The sequence below is a fragment of the Ambystoma mexicanum genome, chromosome 4q (assembly GCF_040938575.1).
Source record: "Ambystoma mexicanum isolate Mex_15411 chromosome 4q, UKY_AmexF1_1, whole genome shotgun sequence".
Taxonomy (NCBI): domain Eukaryota; kingdom Metazoa; phylum Chordata; class Amphibia; order Caudata; family Ambystomatidae; genus Ambystoma; species Ambystoma mexicanum.
Genome location: NC_090928.1, coordinates 723,055,789 through 723,070,758, shown reverse-complemented (window position 1 = coordinate 723,070,758; position 14,970 = coordinate 723,055,789). Strand labels below are relative to the sequence as shown.

The 14,970-nt window shown below is 45.3% G+C and overlaps 1 protein-coding gene across 6 annotated transcripts in view; it reads right to left on the bottom strand.

The window, feature by feature from the left end:
- The window catches only part of ANKEF1 (ankyrin repeat and EF-hand domain containing 1), a 349,443-nt gene that overhangs the window by 99,842 nt on the left and 234,631 nt on the right, over positions 1 to 14,970 (bottom strand). For all 6 annotated transcript variants that reach the window (XM_069608310.1, XM_069608313.1, XM_069608309.1 and 3 more), the window contains 2 exons: positions 10,868 to 11,687; positions 8,354 to 8,580 (listed from right to left, as the gene is read on the bottom strand). In XM_069608310.1, the coding sequence (XP_069464411.1) occupies positions 8,354 to 8,580; positions 10,868 to 11,687 (1,047 nt within the window). The remainder of the gene's footprint in view (positions 1 to 8,353; positions 8,581 to 10,867; positions 11,688 to 14,970) is intronic.

The window sequence follows — 14,970 nt, the reverse complement described above, 5'->3', positions numbered from 1 at the left end:
GGTGCATTCCTCCTGTGTTGCATTAACCTGTAGAATAACCTATTGGAAGATTTACCGGGGAAGATAATATTGCAATATTGAATGAATGCGGTGTGCGTGGCCTTAGGGCAGAAAGCCAGGAAAGACGTTCATCACTGACACTGGTCACGGCTGGCACAACAACACCGTCCGGATGAACCCAGCTGACCTGCCCGGCCCGGCCTAGCCCACGAGGGTAACCAGTGACGTCCACCAACCATGGCAAACCACATCACAGCGGCACCTATAGTTAGTCGTCGCCACCCAATCCCCACGAACTTGTGCCCCCTATAGTATGTAGGTTCTTATGACGTTTTTTGTAAATATATACGACTGTCTTTGCTATTGTCAGACAGAGCGCTCTCGGAGTTTGCAGAGTCCTTTGCATGCCCTATTCTGATTGATAAACTCCCATTTAAGCTCACCCGCACTTTGTCTTAGCCTTATTCCCATCTTGGGAGAGTCCATTATTGTCTCTCATTGTGGGGAGGATCGTGCTATCTGGGGGACGCTCGCCTTCAATAGCTGTTGGCTAATCAGGCATTTCAAAGACTTTCAGAATTAAGGTTATTTCGGAGACAGTATGTCAGTAATAAGAGTATGCGATTTATAGGTAGGTCTTCTAAAAAACACCTGGTTTTGTTTATTTGTTTGATGATGCAACGTAGCACAATGTGAGCACATCCTGGTGTAGGACAGTATGGGGCAGGGGTTGGTTGGGGAGGATTTCATGCAAGCATCATTGTGTGGAGTATGGGAAGATGTCAATCTAGGTTTAGGTGTTAAAGCGGTGAGTTGGAACCTCTTCTAATGATATTCCTTTGAAGGATACGGCTAGAGATGTTTCTACAGAGTGATGTGTAAATGGTAGGTCAGTGTCCTATCAGGGAGCCACGGAGAAGTATGAATTTAGTCGTAAATAGGTTTTAGATCCTCTGACTGAGTATGCTTGATGGCTCCGTTTAAGCCAAGCTCTTGGGGCACAGGCATTCTTTGATCATCTCAAAGGGCAGGGATGAGATGTCATCCACTGATTGGGTTCTGATTATGAGGAAGTCTATTTTGCCATTCACATGTGTTTCATGCCTTAATGGTAGGTTTGTAAGCCTGATTGGTCAAGAAGGATTGATTATGTCTGATTCCAGAAAGAGAAGCAGAACAGTGACATCCTGTCAAGGATCACATCTCATCAAACCAATAAAGAACTTCAGGGCACTTAAAAATGCAAGGGCTGTGGCTAATCTTCTGTTTCCCTCCAAGAAGCCATATTCTAATGGAGAAAGGGAAGAATTGAGGAATGCAGTCCTAAAAAGAAGTGTGATCTTTTATATTCTTTTAAATTGTGACTCAGTCACTTCAATTAAACCTAATCCCTTATCTTTCCGTTGTTGACCATTGAAATACAGAACCTAGCTTCCAGTTGTCTGTTGATCATTCACACATATCACAAATGGCAAATGGAATTTAGTTGGTAGTAAATATATTAATGAGCACATTAATAAATAAAATGCACAACATTTTACAAAAAGATCACATGGGGATATAAAGATATCTAACAGTGAAGGCGAATGTAAACTCAGTTCCAATCATAATGATGTTATCATTCACACTAAACCAGAGACATGAACTAACTCAGTTGGGAGAAGGGACCAGACATTGTGGAATGGAAAGCAGTATAATTAAACCTAAAGAATGGGACGTTTCATACCGCTACAAAGAGAGGGGCTTTGGATCTACACCAGCAGAGGTCGGAAGAGGCGGGCTAGTTACTAGTGTGGAGCTTTCCAACCTAAGGAGAAAGACTACATTTTATTCTCATGTTCACAAAACCAATGTGAGAACCAATTAGATTTAAACTAGCGTCTTGGAGAGTGATGAAATTCCAAAATCCAAAACTGGCAGCATCACGTTTATGACTATTTACCGGTCATGATCACAATAGAGGCAGAGACGATGCCTTTGCATGATAGTCAATGTTATGTTATTTGTCTATTATACTACACACATCACCATTATCATGGTCTTAAAGCCCACAGCCTTGTCCATGTAGAGGCGAATTGTGACTCCGCCCACAGTGGCAACCAGACTGTGGGCTGTGGTGTAAAAAGACAACAGGGCCAAGGAGAGCGGAAAAGGGCAAGAGTGGGAAACTTCACTCATATAAAAACACACAGACTTACAACATATAGGCAAATGAAAACAAAAGGGTGAGTGATAGAGGTTGTTGGGATGAATGCATTGTTTTGAGTGTTCTGAACCAGAAGAAAATATAAACAAGAGCTTCCCTTATTGTCCAGCAGAACTGTTTATGAAGGCCATTACTAGTGTGATGGTGGTATTAAATGAATTCATGTTGTGGATGTGCGATGGCCTTGAGATGTGCTCAGGAGCGCCCAGGGGTTGTGGGGGCAAGTAGGCAGATAATCATATTGGATTTACTCCTGCTGATAGCCACACCCCCTGGCAGAGGTGTCAGAACCATGATTTAGCCATGTGTGGAATGAGTGCTCGTGGATCATAGCATCTCCTCACCCGGCTCATACCAGATTGGCCCTGGGTGGAGAAGAGGTAACACATTTTACCCTTGCATGCAGTGAATATGTAAATAAGCCACTAGAATGCAGTATCTGAGAATTAAACTAGAGGCAAGGCTTTACAATAACGCATGGCAGGGTAGCTAGGTTGCATGAAACATTCACATTAGTGACAAGAGGCGTTGCTGGGGGGGTCGAGAGGGCTATCCCGGGGTCTTTTGGTTGTAGCCCCAGATAGAAGCTCAGGTGCTACAACCAAAATGCTAGCTAGCCCAGAGTCTCGCCAGTGCCGACATCAGCTTAGCCCCTGATCTTTCCAGATCTAGCAACACCCCTGTTAGGGACAACAATCTAGGAGTGCAAATGTCGATTATAAGGCCTTTATTCACAGACTTTGGGGTCTCCTGCACTGTCTAGCAATCCCAAAGGGGCAGCAGACCCCACGCTCCTCCACGTATGCCCTGAATGGTCAGGTTCTATAGATAAGAAAGCTGGGAGGAACTACGGGCACTATTAAATGAGCGTCACTTTTGGTCAGTGACTCCACTGCACTGGGCTGCTTGGAAGGTCTTGAAATCAGCTAGGAGCTTTATGGGAATGGGGATGGTAATGGTGGTGTGGGAGGGTGGATTGCTCTGGGCCCGAGGCACGGCTTTTGTATGTGCTAATTTGCATAATCCAGCCTTGCCTACCGTTCTCAACCTGGGTTGCAGTTACCTCGTCCTGTTAATCGAAGACTAATTGCATGTTCAGAATGGCTGCAGAGTCTGCTTGGGCATGTGGCCCTATTCCGGAAATGGGTTCCGCTACAGTGTATTATTTAACCATTTGGGGACTGTGGAGTGCTCATTAATATGACATAATATAGCATGACTTAATAATATGTATCATAACATGAGGGGGTCATAAGGAAATAAACTTTAAAATACAGCAGAAAATGAGTGAAACTCCCTTAAAAACGAAACAAATTGAGATCCAAGATGGCCGCCGTCCCATGAGGGTGCACGCACCGGAGCTCTGTCCGGGCGACACATCTAAAGGTGACTAATTAGCAATAAAAGCAGTCAATTCCGTTCCTTTCTTCGCCCCTCAACATCCGTGGAGGTGGTGCCCAGTGCTGCAGTATTCCGAGGCAGAATATTGCTCCTTCGGCTCCTGTCAGCGACTTTGGCGGTGTAGAGCGGCGGCGTGAGAAGCGGGAAGGTGTGGGTCCCATGGATTCATTCCGGAAACATCCAGCGAGTTCCACCTTCTGGCTCTCGGCCATGGGACGGGCCGATCGAGCGCTCCCTGAAACACAGAAGGCTGCATAGCATCCCCACGAAGCGGAGAAGAAGATTTACTACTGTAATGGGACAGACCCCGCTGTGATCAAGATTGCGAAAAGGCGCGGGCTGCGAGCAGCGTGGAAACGGTTGACCAGCCTCCACCGATAAGCGGGAGACGAGCCGGGGAGGAGGCGGGGAAGAGCGGGCTCCGCCACTGCGTTTAGGAAGCAGCCGGGGGGCATTAAGCAGGAGACTCTACTTAAGAGCAGTGCTGCCGGGTTAACACAAGGGGGCGGGTCCCAGCATACAACAGGGCCTGCTGCTGTCGTCCCGCACCCGACAAGTCCTGAACCGGCACACAGATTGTCCCTGGCGGTATTCCAGTTTCACAGAAGGGCATATTGTTGGCCCGGCTGGGCACCACAAGGGAGCAAAGTGCGGGACTCAGGTCCCCCATAAAGTATAGGGGGACTGGCATGAGTGAGTAGTACATATGAGCAGTGGAGTCAACAAGCAAGCAAATACTGCTAAATATTGGAGAGTTAACTCTGCCATTCCGCCCCGAGGAGCCACATATAACGTCTGTGCCCGCGGGCTAAACCAAACATCGGGAAGGGCACCCTGATCCCGGTGCGCGCCTTTGAAACATTGGCGCTGCTAGTTCTGGCACCTGCCACTGGCGGTGCTGTGATAAAGGGTACATTGAGGATGGTGCGCGCTAACAGAGCATTGAAACTTAATAATTACTGCATGCAGGGGACAAGTGTGCATCCAGAGGAGGTCCCAGGAGCCATATACATTAGTATGATATATGAACCGTTGGATTGCAGAGAGAAGCTCCTAGACTAGCTCCACTGGGGCAGGGTAAGCACTGGCGCCGGGCCCCCACATCGTATGTACACTATTAAACAAATTATCAGACCTCACCATCCCAATAGACTCCCTGCCTCTCTGGTCGGAGCTGCCAGGGTACCCTCCTGGGAAAGACACAGATGCCAGGAGCGAAGTCTAAAGGTGCACAGTAAAGAGCTAGGAACTCACCGAAAGGGGGAGAGGGTCAGCTGGAGCATTGTTGGAGGCGACAGCGGACGGATGATCCCAGGAAGGAGGGGGCAATAGAGGAACAATACGCCTGTAAGATCGCAGACTCAACCTCGAGCATGGCTCTGAATAAAGAGGAACTCCAGGAGTGTTTGAAGGGAATGGAGAGCCGCATGATGGAAGCCTTCCAGGACCAACTGGGGAAAATAAGGGAGGAACTACGCTCCTCGCTCCAAGAAGTCAGAAAGGACATTACATACCTGGGGGAGAGAGTAGATACGACAGAAGCGGGGCTCTCAGAGATTGCCGAGGACTAAAAACAGACCAGTGTACTATTGGAACAAATTGCTAGGGCAACTCACAATCTGGAGATCCAGGTAGAGGATCTTGAAAATAGATCCCGAAGATCTAACTTAAGAGTCAAGGGACTGCCCGAGTCAATTGGGGACTCACACCTGAAAGAAACAATGCAAAATTGCTTCAGCAGCTTGCTATCTGGCACCCAGCCAGAGGACATACTCATAGACAGAGTGCACAGAGTGGATCCCAAAAAAAAGAGACCCGGTTGCCAAACCAAGGGATGTCCTCTCAGCAATGACCTCCTACACTGTGAAAGAAGAGATTCTCCGCGCAGCAATAAATCACCAGCCGCTCACCATCAACGGAACGCAAGTTCAACTGTTTCAGGCACTGGCCCTATCCACCCTACACAAAAAGACTAATGGTGCTGGTCACGAGAGCGTTGAGGGCCAAAGGGATCACCTACAGATGGGGATACCCCTTTGGGTTACAGTTCACTTGGGAGGACAAACAAAAACGCATCACCACTTGTGAAGAAGGTCTGGCCCTCCTACATGTGGAGGAGGAAGAACTGCAAGCGGAAGGGAAATCTGCCTGCAATTTAAGGGGGGTGGACTCAGACATTGGGAGTGGGTATCCGCCCCATCAAGAAACGCGGCCCAGAAAGCGTGGTTAGAGGTTGCCAACAGAGATGAGCACTGGTTCTAAGAAGAAAAGGAGTCATAGGATAACCAAAGCGCCCAAGCATTAACTTGGGGGAGGAAGGAGGGAACAAGTAAGGGTGAACAGCAAGAAACGCGAAGCAGTCCCGGACGGAGGGAAGGAACGACTCATCCTGGAACCCAAATCAGAACATATATATGCCCTGGCGGAGTGCAAGTTGAAATGGATGTGATACTCACCACGCAGGGAAGGTTCTTAGGGGACCTTGTCCTGAAGGGTACTGGGAGGGGAGGGTGTGGGGGGTGGGAGAGCAAAAGTTTGGTTCTTACATGGTTAATTGGGTTCGGGGTATGGCATGTATCTGTGCTGATGGGGAGGGGAAGGCCGAGTCCTTGGAGACAGCAGGCCTGAAAGCAAGGGGTGCTCAAACACAGTCTATATAACTGAACTGAATTTCTGCTCGCTCAATGTACAGGGTCTGATCTCGCCAGTTAAGTGCCGCTCAATTCTGACGAGGCTGATAGACTTGCAGGCCTCAATTCCCTTCTTGCAGGAAACACATCTCCTCCCAGAAGATGAAAGAAGATTGCCCCATAGAGCGTTCCCCCGCCATGTCATGCTTCGTTTGGGCAGAAGACCGAAGGGGTAGCCATACTAATTGGAGCAAAATTAGTATTTAGAAAACAGGCAATATACAGGGATCGGGAGGGGCGATACTAAGTCCTGAAAGGGATTATTATAGACCAAAAATATACGCTAATCGGAATATACGCTCCGAACGAGTGACAAGACCTATTTCTGAGGGTCATACTAAAATCTCTGAGGGGATGGTGTGAGGGCCAGATAGTGATTGGTGCAGACTTTAATTGTGTCATGGATCCCACCTTGGACAAAACACTTCCTCCTACTGCGGCAGATGCGAGAAACAGGCCGGGACTTGGGAAGCTCTTCAGGGACCTGGGGGTGATAGAAACGTGGAGGTTTTTCCATAAGCAGCATGATGTCGAATTTGTTGTGGCCTTATTTTCTCAAGACAAAGGGTAGAAGTGCATTCCTCTTGACTAGATCAGTCAGGCTGTAGAGAGGAATATTGCAGCATATTTGGCATGCAGTAATTAAGGCCAGTGGTTCCTTACTCAATGCAGTGAGTATGTATGGTCTGATCATTGATAGCAATCTGTTTTGGAAAGAAACTACAGCTAGGAAAATCGAATTAGGGCATGGCCATCTTGTTCTTTAGAAGTACCCGGAGAAGATTGCAGAAGTATAATGAATCATCCCTTTCTCGGCTTCTATGCACTAAGAGCAGTTAGGTCTCCCAACATGCAGGCGACCATCAGATCGTTCTCAAAAAACAAAAGCCATGGATATTACACGGCCTCATGGCCTAATAACTTACTTTCTACTCAGCTGCACATGCAACACAGTCAAGAGCAGATTATGTGTTGGTTTCTCAGAACATAGCTCAGAGTCTGCCACCCAAACATCCATCCAATTTGGATCAGGCCGAAATTCAGGTCTGTATTGCAACATACATGATTAAGTCGACCGTAGACTTTGAGGCAAGTCTTTCACTTTTTCCAACATAAGTATGAAGAATGATCAAACCGTGACAGGATGGAGGTTTGATGCAGGAGGCAATCACCCACCATGGGTTGTCCACAGCAACTGGTGAATGCCTTTTATACATTGCTAAACATGATACGTCACACTAGAAAAAGACACACAAAGTGGAAAAGGAAAGAGGGACTGAGAAATTGGAGTTCATAGGAGAGATGGCATTCCAGATCCTTCTCCTTCTCCTTTTCCGAAAGAGAAGACTCTTCTTTTTAACTGCTCCTTCACACGGTTCATTCAGTTGATCTGCTTAGATACTCTCAGCGTTAGTGCAATAGCAATACCATCACCATTGCGCAGCAGACAGAGAAGAAATTCAGTGCCGCTGAAAGCAATGTGATAGCGAAGAGTAGCTTCAGATTCAACCACGCGGTGGATATAGCAGGCACTGTCCTCAAACAGTCCTGTTCACCTATGTTCATGCAGAAGGAGGCACACATGTCAGTGGGTTCAACTTTCCATTTAAAGTCACAGAGCATCTTTTCACCAGCAGTGCCCGTCTTGACTTCCTTGTGCACCTGAGTCACCAAGTAGTTGGATATAAGGGGAGTCAGACATCAGAGTAAGTAGGGGCAAATGTAAAAAGTGCAAAGCAAATTCCCCAAAATATGCCGTGATATTGGTAGGAAGTCATTGGTCCAAATCAATGTAGCAGCAACAGTAAACAGGGAATACAATTAAAATGGGATGGCCAGAAGACAAGGAGAGAGGACAACAGGTTAGAAGGAAATGGACTAGATGATTCAGTATGTGATGTGGCCAAAATGCACAGGCAACAAAGTTGGTCTATTAAGTGGCCGGACACTTACAGGGAATCTAAAGGCTATACAAAAAATGAAACATGCCACTCCAAGTGCTCAATAATTAAAATGGCATGTTTAGCAGTTGCACAGGCAAATAACAAATGTGTACCTTTTTTGTTAGTAATCTGGACTTTGGCTCCAGCTTTCAATAAATAATCTACACAAGTCAAGCTGCAACTCTCAATGGATCTCATCAGTGGCGTTGATCCGTTCAATGCAATTGCATCTACCACTGCTCCAGACTGAACAAGAAGTTCGGCGATGTCCTGTTGCCCTGCATGGCACGCATGATGCAAAGGAGTCCACAGAAAATTGTCAGTTGTATTCACATCCGCACTGTCGGTTAAAGAAAAGACAGCAAGAAAGAAAATCTTATGCATGCATATCGAAATTGCTAAAGGAACATTCATAACTGTCTTCTATTGCAGTGATGACACTGACGTGCCCAGTAGTATGCACTGTAGTGTGCATTGTTGTCTACCTCTATATATCACTACCTCTTTATTGGTCAGTCTCTCTATACATCTATTTAGTTGTCTGCATCTCCCCACCTGTTAGTAGATCTGTTATCATTTTGTTTTAATTGTGTTTGATTTGACACATGTATTGAACATCTTAAACATTTTAATTATATTTCTGTAATAAACTAACTGAGCCCAGGCATGTACTGCTGCTCGGTTTGCTGACTGAGAGCTGTGCGTAAGTGTAATGCTCCTCACATATTTTGTCTTCACTGGGAAGACTAATTGTACTTTTTCTCAAGATCTATTTCAAATGTTTCATTTAGTCTAGGGGCACTTTTATTGGTTCCAATTATTATAGCCTAGTTGCTAGTGGACTTTAACTACACTTCCCAGCAATCTTGTAGTGATCACTTCTCTGTGTCGTGAGTTTGAAGGGCGCATGTAGGCGCAAAGTGCCGAAGCATAGCCGGTTCGCCCTTTTCAGCGAGTGTGGCGCTTGGCAGCCACGCTGTTTTTTTGCACTAGATTTTGTATCCCTGTTGTGACAATCATCAGGTTTGTATGCTTGTCCGCATTTAGTTTATAATAATAGTGCCTCGATACCATCATGGCACGGATGATGTCACACGCCTGTGACACCATCATATGCATGATGGCATTGTGTGTGAAACGTCCACACGGTTTTCTGCATCTTCTTTTCAGAAATGGCTGAATGCACAGGTAACCACAACCATTTGTCGATGAAACAGCAAGGAAGTGTATTGTGACTGAGGTAATCCATTTCATGATACCGGATAGACCCTGTGTTGTGTTTTATTTGAGCGGCCACAGCTACATTCATTTCCTTTTGCATACACCCGTGACAAATGATACCCATGCTAATTTTGGAGTTACACTGTGGTCCAGGTAAAGAATTTTTTCGGACTTTTGGGGCAAATATTTGGCATAGTAATCACTCACTATCGCCACCCGTGGGTATGGGTTCAATACATATATGTACTTTTATATTTTTACTATATACGCTGAGGAAAACATTTGTACTTGGACAAAGGAAGTTATTAACCGATATTTTACACAATGGGGGTCATTATGACCCTGGTGGTAGGGGGTTAACAGGGCCGGTAGAGGAGCCGGCCCCGTTAACCCCCTACCACCTCATTATGAGGTCCGTTCGCGGGACACGCTAAGGACGCCTAGTTTTACCAGACGTCCTTAGCGGGTCCCGCGAGCGGTCCAGCATGCTAACAACGGGCCCGTCATTAACAGGCCCGTTGTTAGCATGCTCCCCATTCCCACTGAGTCGTATGGGGGCTCAAATGGGAATGGGGACGTACCGGGTCCAGGTTCCCTGAATGGGGAAACACCAGGCCCTCCAAAGTCGGAATGGCCCGGTATTTCCCCATTCAGGGAACCCGGACCCGGTACCCAGAATGGGGGTAGCCATGCCGCTTTTTTCCTCATAATGAGGCCCAATGAGTCACTGGTACAGAATGAAGCCATTTTCTATTCTCTAATTTTTCGCTACACAATAATATTTTCATGTTTTTTCTGTGATTTAATTATGGATGTATTCATATGTATGTATACCTATGTAGATATAGAATAGATCTATAGACTTGACTCGCCCTGATGACCGGCATTGGTCCGAAATGCAGAGGCGAAAAAAAGGAACAACTTTGTCTGCTTTCTCCTAATGAAAATTGAAAATTAAATATTGGGCTTCATTATTATACTGCGATTACCCCTTTTTTAAAGGACTAAATGTTAAAGGAAAAAATATATTAATGCTATTTATTAGCAATATATGTGAGAACGTAGTGCTCCGAAAGTCTGTTTGGAGTCTCTCAATAAATTACTGCAACAGTGCACATGACTTTAATTAAGTGATTCTAAGCGTCAGATACACTCTGCTTTTCCAGGAACACACACTGATTTACAGCATCTAAAAAGTCACATCTAGTAAATGGATGAGTTTGTTTGCCGGACTTCAAATATTTGCAGGGAAGCAAGAGAAAAGGCCCCTGGTTCCAGCATGTATAACACTTGCAAATGTGTAAAAAGACATTTGTCAATGTATTTCACTTCGTTTGATTTTCCCTGAGCATTATCACATTTTCATTAAAACATCACTTTGAAATAAAACACGAACTGATACCTACCCCTTGTCAAGAAGATATTTGACAACATCCATATTTCCAATGGCACAAGCAGACATAAGTGGAGTTTTGTAAAAGATGTCTTTGACATCAACTGGCACACCCTCCTCAAATGCTCTTTTCAGTGATTCAATATCGCCTGCTTTTGTAGCAAAACTAATATTGGTGAACACCTTCCCTGGTTCATCGACATACCACCCTGTGTCATCCTGAAAGGGGTGCTCTGGTGGATGGTCACAGTCGAAGCGGTTGGCATCCGTAACACAGTGAAAGGATTCGATCATGAAATTCGGTGGGCCACCATCTTCGCGGCGGAATAATAACGGTCCAGGTTGAGTGCAAATTGGCATTGGTATGACAAATTTTCCCCTTTTTCCTTTTTTCCCCTTGGCTTTTTTCTTTTTTGGTGCATATGATGATATCAAAAAAGCCTTCTGCAAGTACTTGGAACCTTTCAAAAATTCTTCAAGGTTGACTCCCCCAGTACGGCCTTTTTCATGCAGATGGACAATAGTCTGTATTTGTTCCGGAGTCACAGGGGCCGCAAGTTCCTCAAGAAGTGCAGCAAATTCATCCTTGGGTACGGTTCCATCACCTTTGTCGAGGGGCAGAAGTGCTTCACGAATGGTTGCCTGCTTTTCAAATGACCAGTCATGTAAATTAAGCGCCCATGGTGGATTCGGGTTCTTGATCCCTGGTTTGGAAAATTTTGTGAAGATGCGTTCAGCCTTACGTAGTTCCTTTCCTGCAGCTCTGAACCCTAATTCCTTTGCGACAGCCCTGGGTGTTAAATGCTTTAAATTCTTCCACTTTGGATCAGCGCCTAAAACAAAATAATAATAATTTATTTCAACGCACAGATTAAGCAATAACCATTCTAATCAATCACTAAAAGAGACACTAGGGGCCTAATAAATCAGGCTCTAAGTTTATTCTTCTCATCGACATTTGGTAAGAGGGTGAGCTGGGCAACAACTAATGGGAACAGTCTTCCCCTACTGCTACAGTATATTTGCAATTGAATAGTTCCAGTGTGATTTACAAAAAATGTCACCGTTCTGGAACTGTCCTATTTGAAATAAAAGCATACCTCTTATTTTCACAATTGTACTTCATAATCTATTGATTGCTAATGATTTTACTCTGACTACTGTTGCACTGAAAGCCAGTAAAGCAACGTGTAAAGCTGTATGAAGTGCTGCTTTCTGACTCCTGTGAGAGTATACACGGTCTTACGGGAAAAGGTTTGCCCGGCTGAAAGAGACAATTTCCTATTAACTGCGGTCATTGCCTAATGAACCGACGCATATCCTCAAATCCATACCTTATAGGTTCTAGCTTGTTAAATTAAAGTTCATTGGGATTAAGCTCAGAATGAATATATCTCTAGAGTTAGTCCATAATTTTAGATGCTAAAAGGTGGGTCGTCCCAACTAAATATTCGCTGCACGTATTAAAATAATGATTTGTAGAGCAGGAAATCGCATATTGGCATCCGGTATTATTCCGTCAGTAGGACTCGATTCAACACAAAGGGGTGCTGGAAAAGCATGTCGCCAATGTGGTTTTCCCCAAGAACTGTAATTAGGAGCATTTCAGATTTCCCTTAAATCATATACACAAGCCTTTCCGAATATTATGCTTTTGTAGCTTTTAGAAGCCGGAAACCACTGTGAATGATATGAAACACAAATTTGCAATAATGGGTATTTAAGACTAGACCCTCGTTTCATTGTGTATCACATCTCAAAAGTATCCAGTTTTGGTAAAGCTAGCATTGATTTTGAGACTTGAAATAGGAAAAGTGCTTTGAATTATTTTCAAGGTAATGCGGTTGATGCCTGCAAGAATGATAAAATCAAACAGATGCATTTCAATAGCTCATATGTATTGTTGTATTTACTCCGTCAGTAAGCCATTTATTTGTTGTAAAATATACAAACCCCACTAGGCATACTAGCATTTCATCTTTTAATATATTAACACTTGCATGCAAATGCATGTTTCCAATGTTTCATTAATTCCAGTTGTGGGTTATTTCTATTGTTTATGCAAATGACCACTTTAATATTGTTGATTCTTAAAACTATACCAATGCTTCAAATCTTTATAGTTTCAATGACTTCCATTGTCTCATACACATAAAGGTTTCAGGCCGTTAATTCCTTCCTTAAACTGACACATGCTTTGCACATATGCTCTTTTTCAGGGTATTGCACTGGAATTGACTAAAGCAATGTGAATTAAGTGTTTGGGTAGTGAAATCTCCTCATCTGTAAACATCAAAGTCTATTCCTTGATAACCGAAGAAACAAAGGCACGCTCTGATAGCCATTTGGTACTACGGTGGAATTTATATTTGTTGCAACATTAAGAATGAATAATGAATAATGAAATGGATTACTGAGCTGATAAATATGGAGTATTGGAATACGTCAATGAGGCAATTTACACTGAGGAGGGGGGATTTTCTGGCTGGTAACAGCCATGAAGCCTGTTTGAGAGTTAACATGGGCCCTGGGCCACTATCAATCCATAAAACCTTCCTCCTCCGTGTATATAGATATAAGCACCACAAGCATGTAAGCTGTAATGCTAATGTCTTTTTTGTAAGAGAATCCGGCTTTGCATGGTTGGCTTGTTGCAAATTCCCTTAAAAGAGCTGCAACCAAAAATGGCTGCCACGGGCATAGAATTAGAGGTCCTCCTATGTATATGGTGGATGTGCTGGTGAAGGAATGATGGCGACCTAGTAGAAAGTGAGAAAAGTGCAGGCCTGTGTCTCGGATTGTATAAAATAGCAATGCTTACAAGACACAGACAATTTTCAGGACCAGAAAGCATGCTTTTGAGGTAATTTGCCTATCCACAATACATTCCTCAGTAGCTCTGAACTGAAAGTGAATTTCCAGTGATGACTTCTGGAAGCCACTGTGTAGAAGGTTGTTTCTGCTTTCTGCTTTTATAAACCCACAACATAATGGAAGCGGGCAGCGAGGCGGGCTGTTCCTGCTGTGTGTGCTCCCATCTGTGCTTTCTATCTTGTACTCATCAGATTGTCTTACTAGGGGAGGGGGACACTCTCACAACACACCTGCCGCCACACCTGCTGTGCCTTAGATCACCCCTTTGAGTGAAGCAGACTGTTCCTGCTGTTCCCAGGGGTCTCTGTGGGTCGGAGAGAGAGCACTGGAGCTGGAGAGATGGCTGGAGCTGGAGTGACGGCGGCTGGGGGTGGGTCTAATTCACTCCAGCTGGTTCAGTGAATTGAGCTGCTGTTGCAGGGACTTTGGGAGCCAGGAGTCGGCACGCTGCACAGTGAGTGAGCACAGTGAGCATAGCACTGTGGTTTCAAGTTCTGTGTTCTGCTCCGCCCTGTGTTGCTCGTGAGCTCGAGTGGCATACTGGAGCTGGTGTTGGAGTGGGGGGTGCAGCAGGGCTGTTTGGGCCAGCAAGCGGAGCAGGTGGAGGAACTGAGTTTTGGCTTGGCCTGGCTTTATGGTCTTTGAAATCTTGGGAAGTCTGGGGCAAAAATTTGTGTCATCTAAGTCAACCTCCAGATGACCTTTAAATGGAAACTGTGTGGGAGTAAGGGGCCAGCAGGTCCCCCCTCCCTCACATCTGTAGTACAAATGTGGACCATGTGCCTCTAATGGTGGGGAATGGCCCTGTGCCCTTATGCAATGTCAGCATTGACTGGCATCAGCGTAGATGGGACCATCACGCAGGACACAGAGCATCCATCTTTGTGCCCCCTTGACGCCATCTTGGTAACCAGGCCTTGCTGCGATAATACGAAAAGGCTTCTCTCCCCTTTTGCAGCGCCGCACATGCAGCACACAGCACACATGGCCCCCACCTTTCCTCTCACTGTGTCTGGAAAACTCTGCGGCTCCATTCTCATGCTGAGGCTGGAGGTAATTGCAACAAAGAACAAATGTAACAGCCCAGTCTTCCTCTGAGATCATTGCCCTGTGTGTGAACCGGCTTGAGCCAAGCATCCATCTCCACAAACCTGTCCATGCCCCCTTACCCTCGCCATTGGAAAGTTACTGCCTGAGTAACCCTGTGTCCTTGCAAGGCATTCACTTGATATACCAAATATG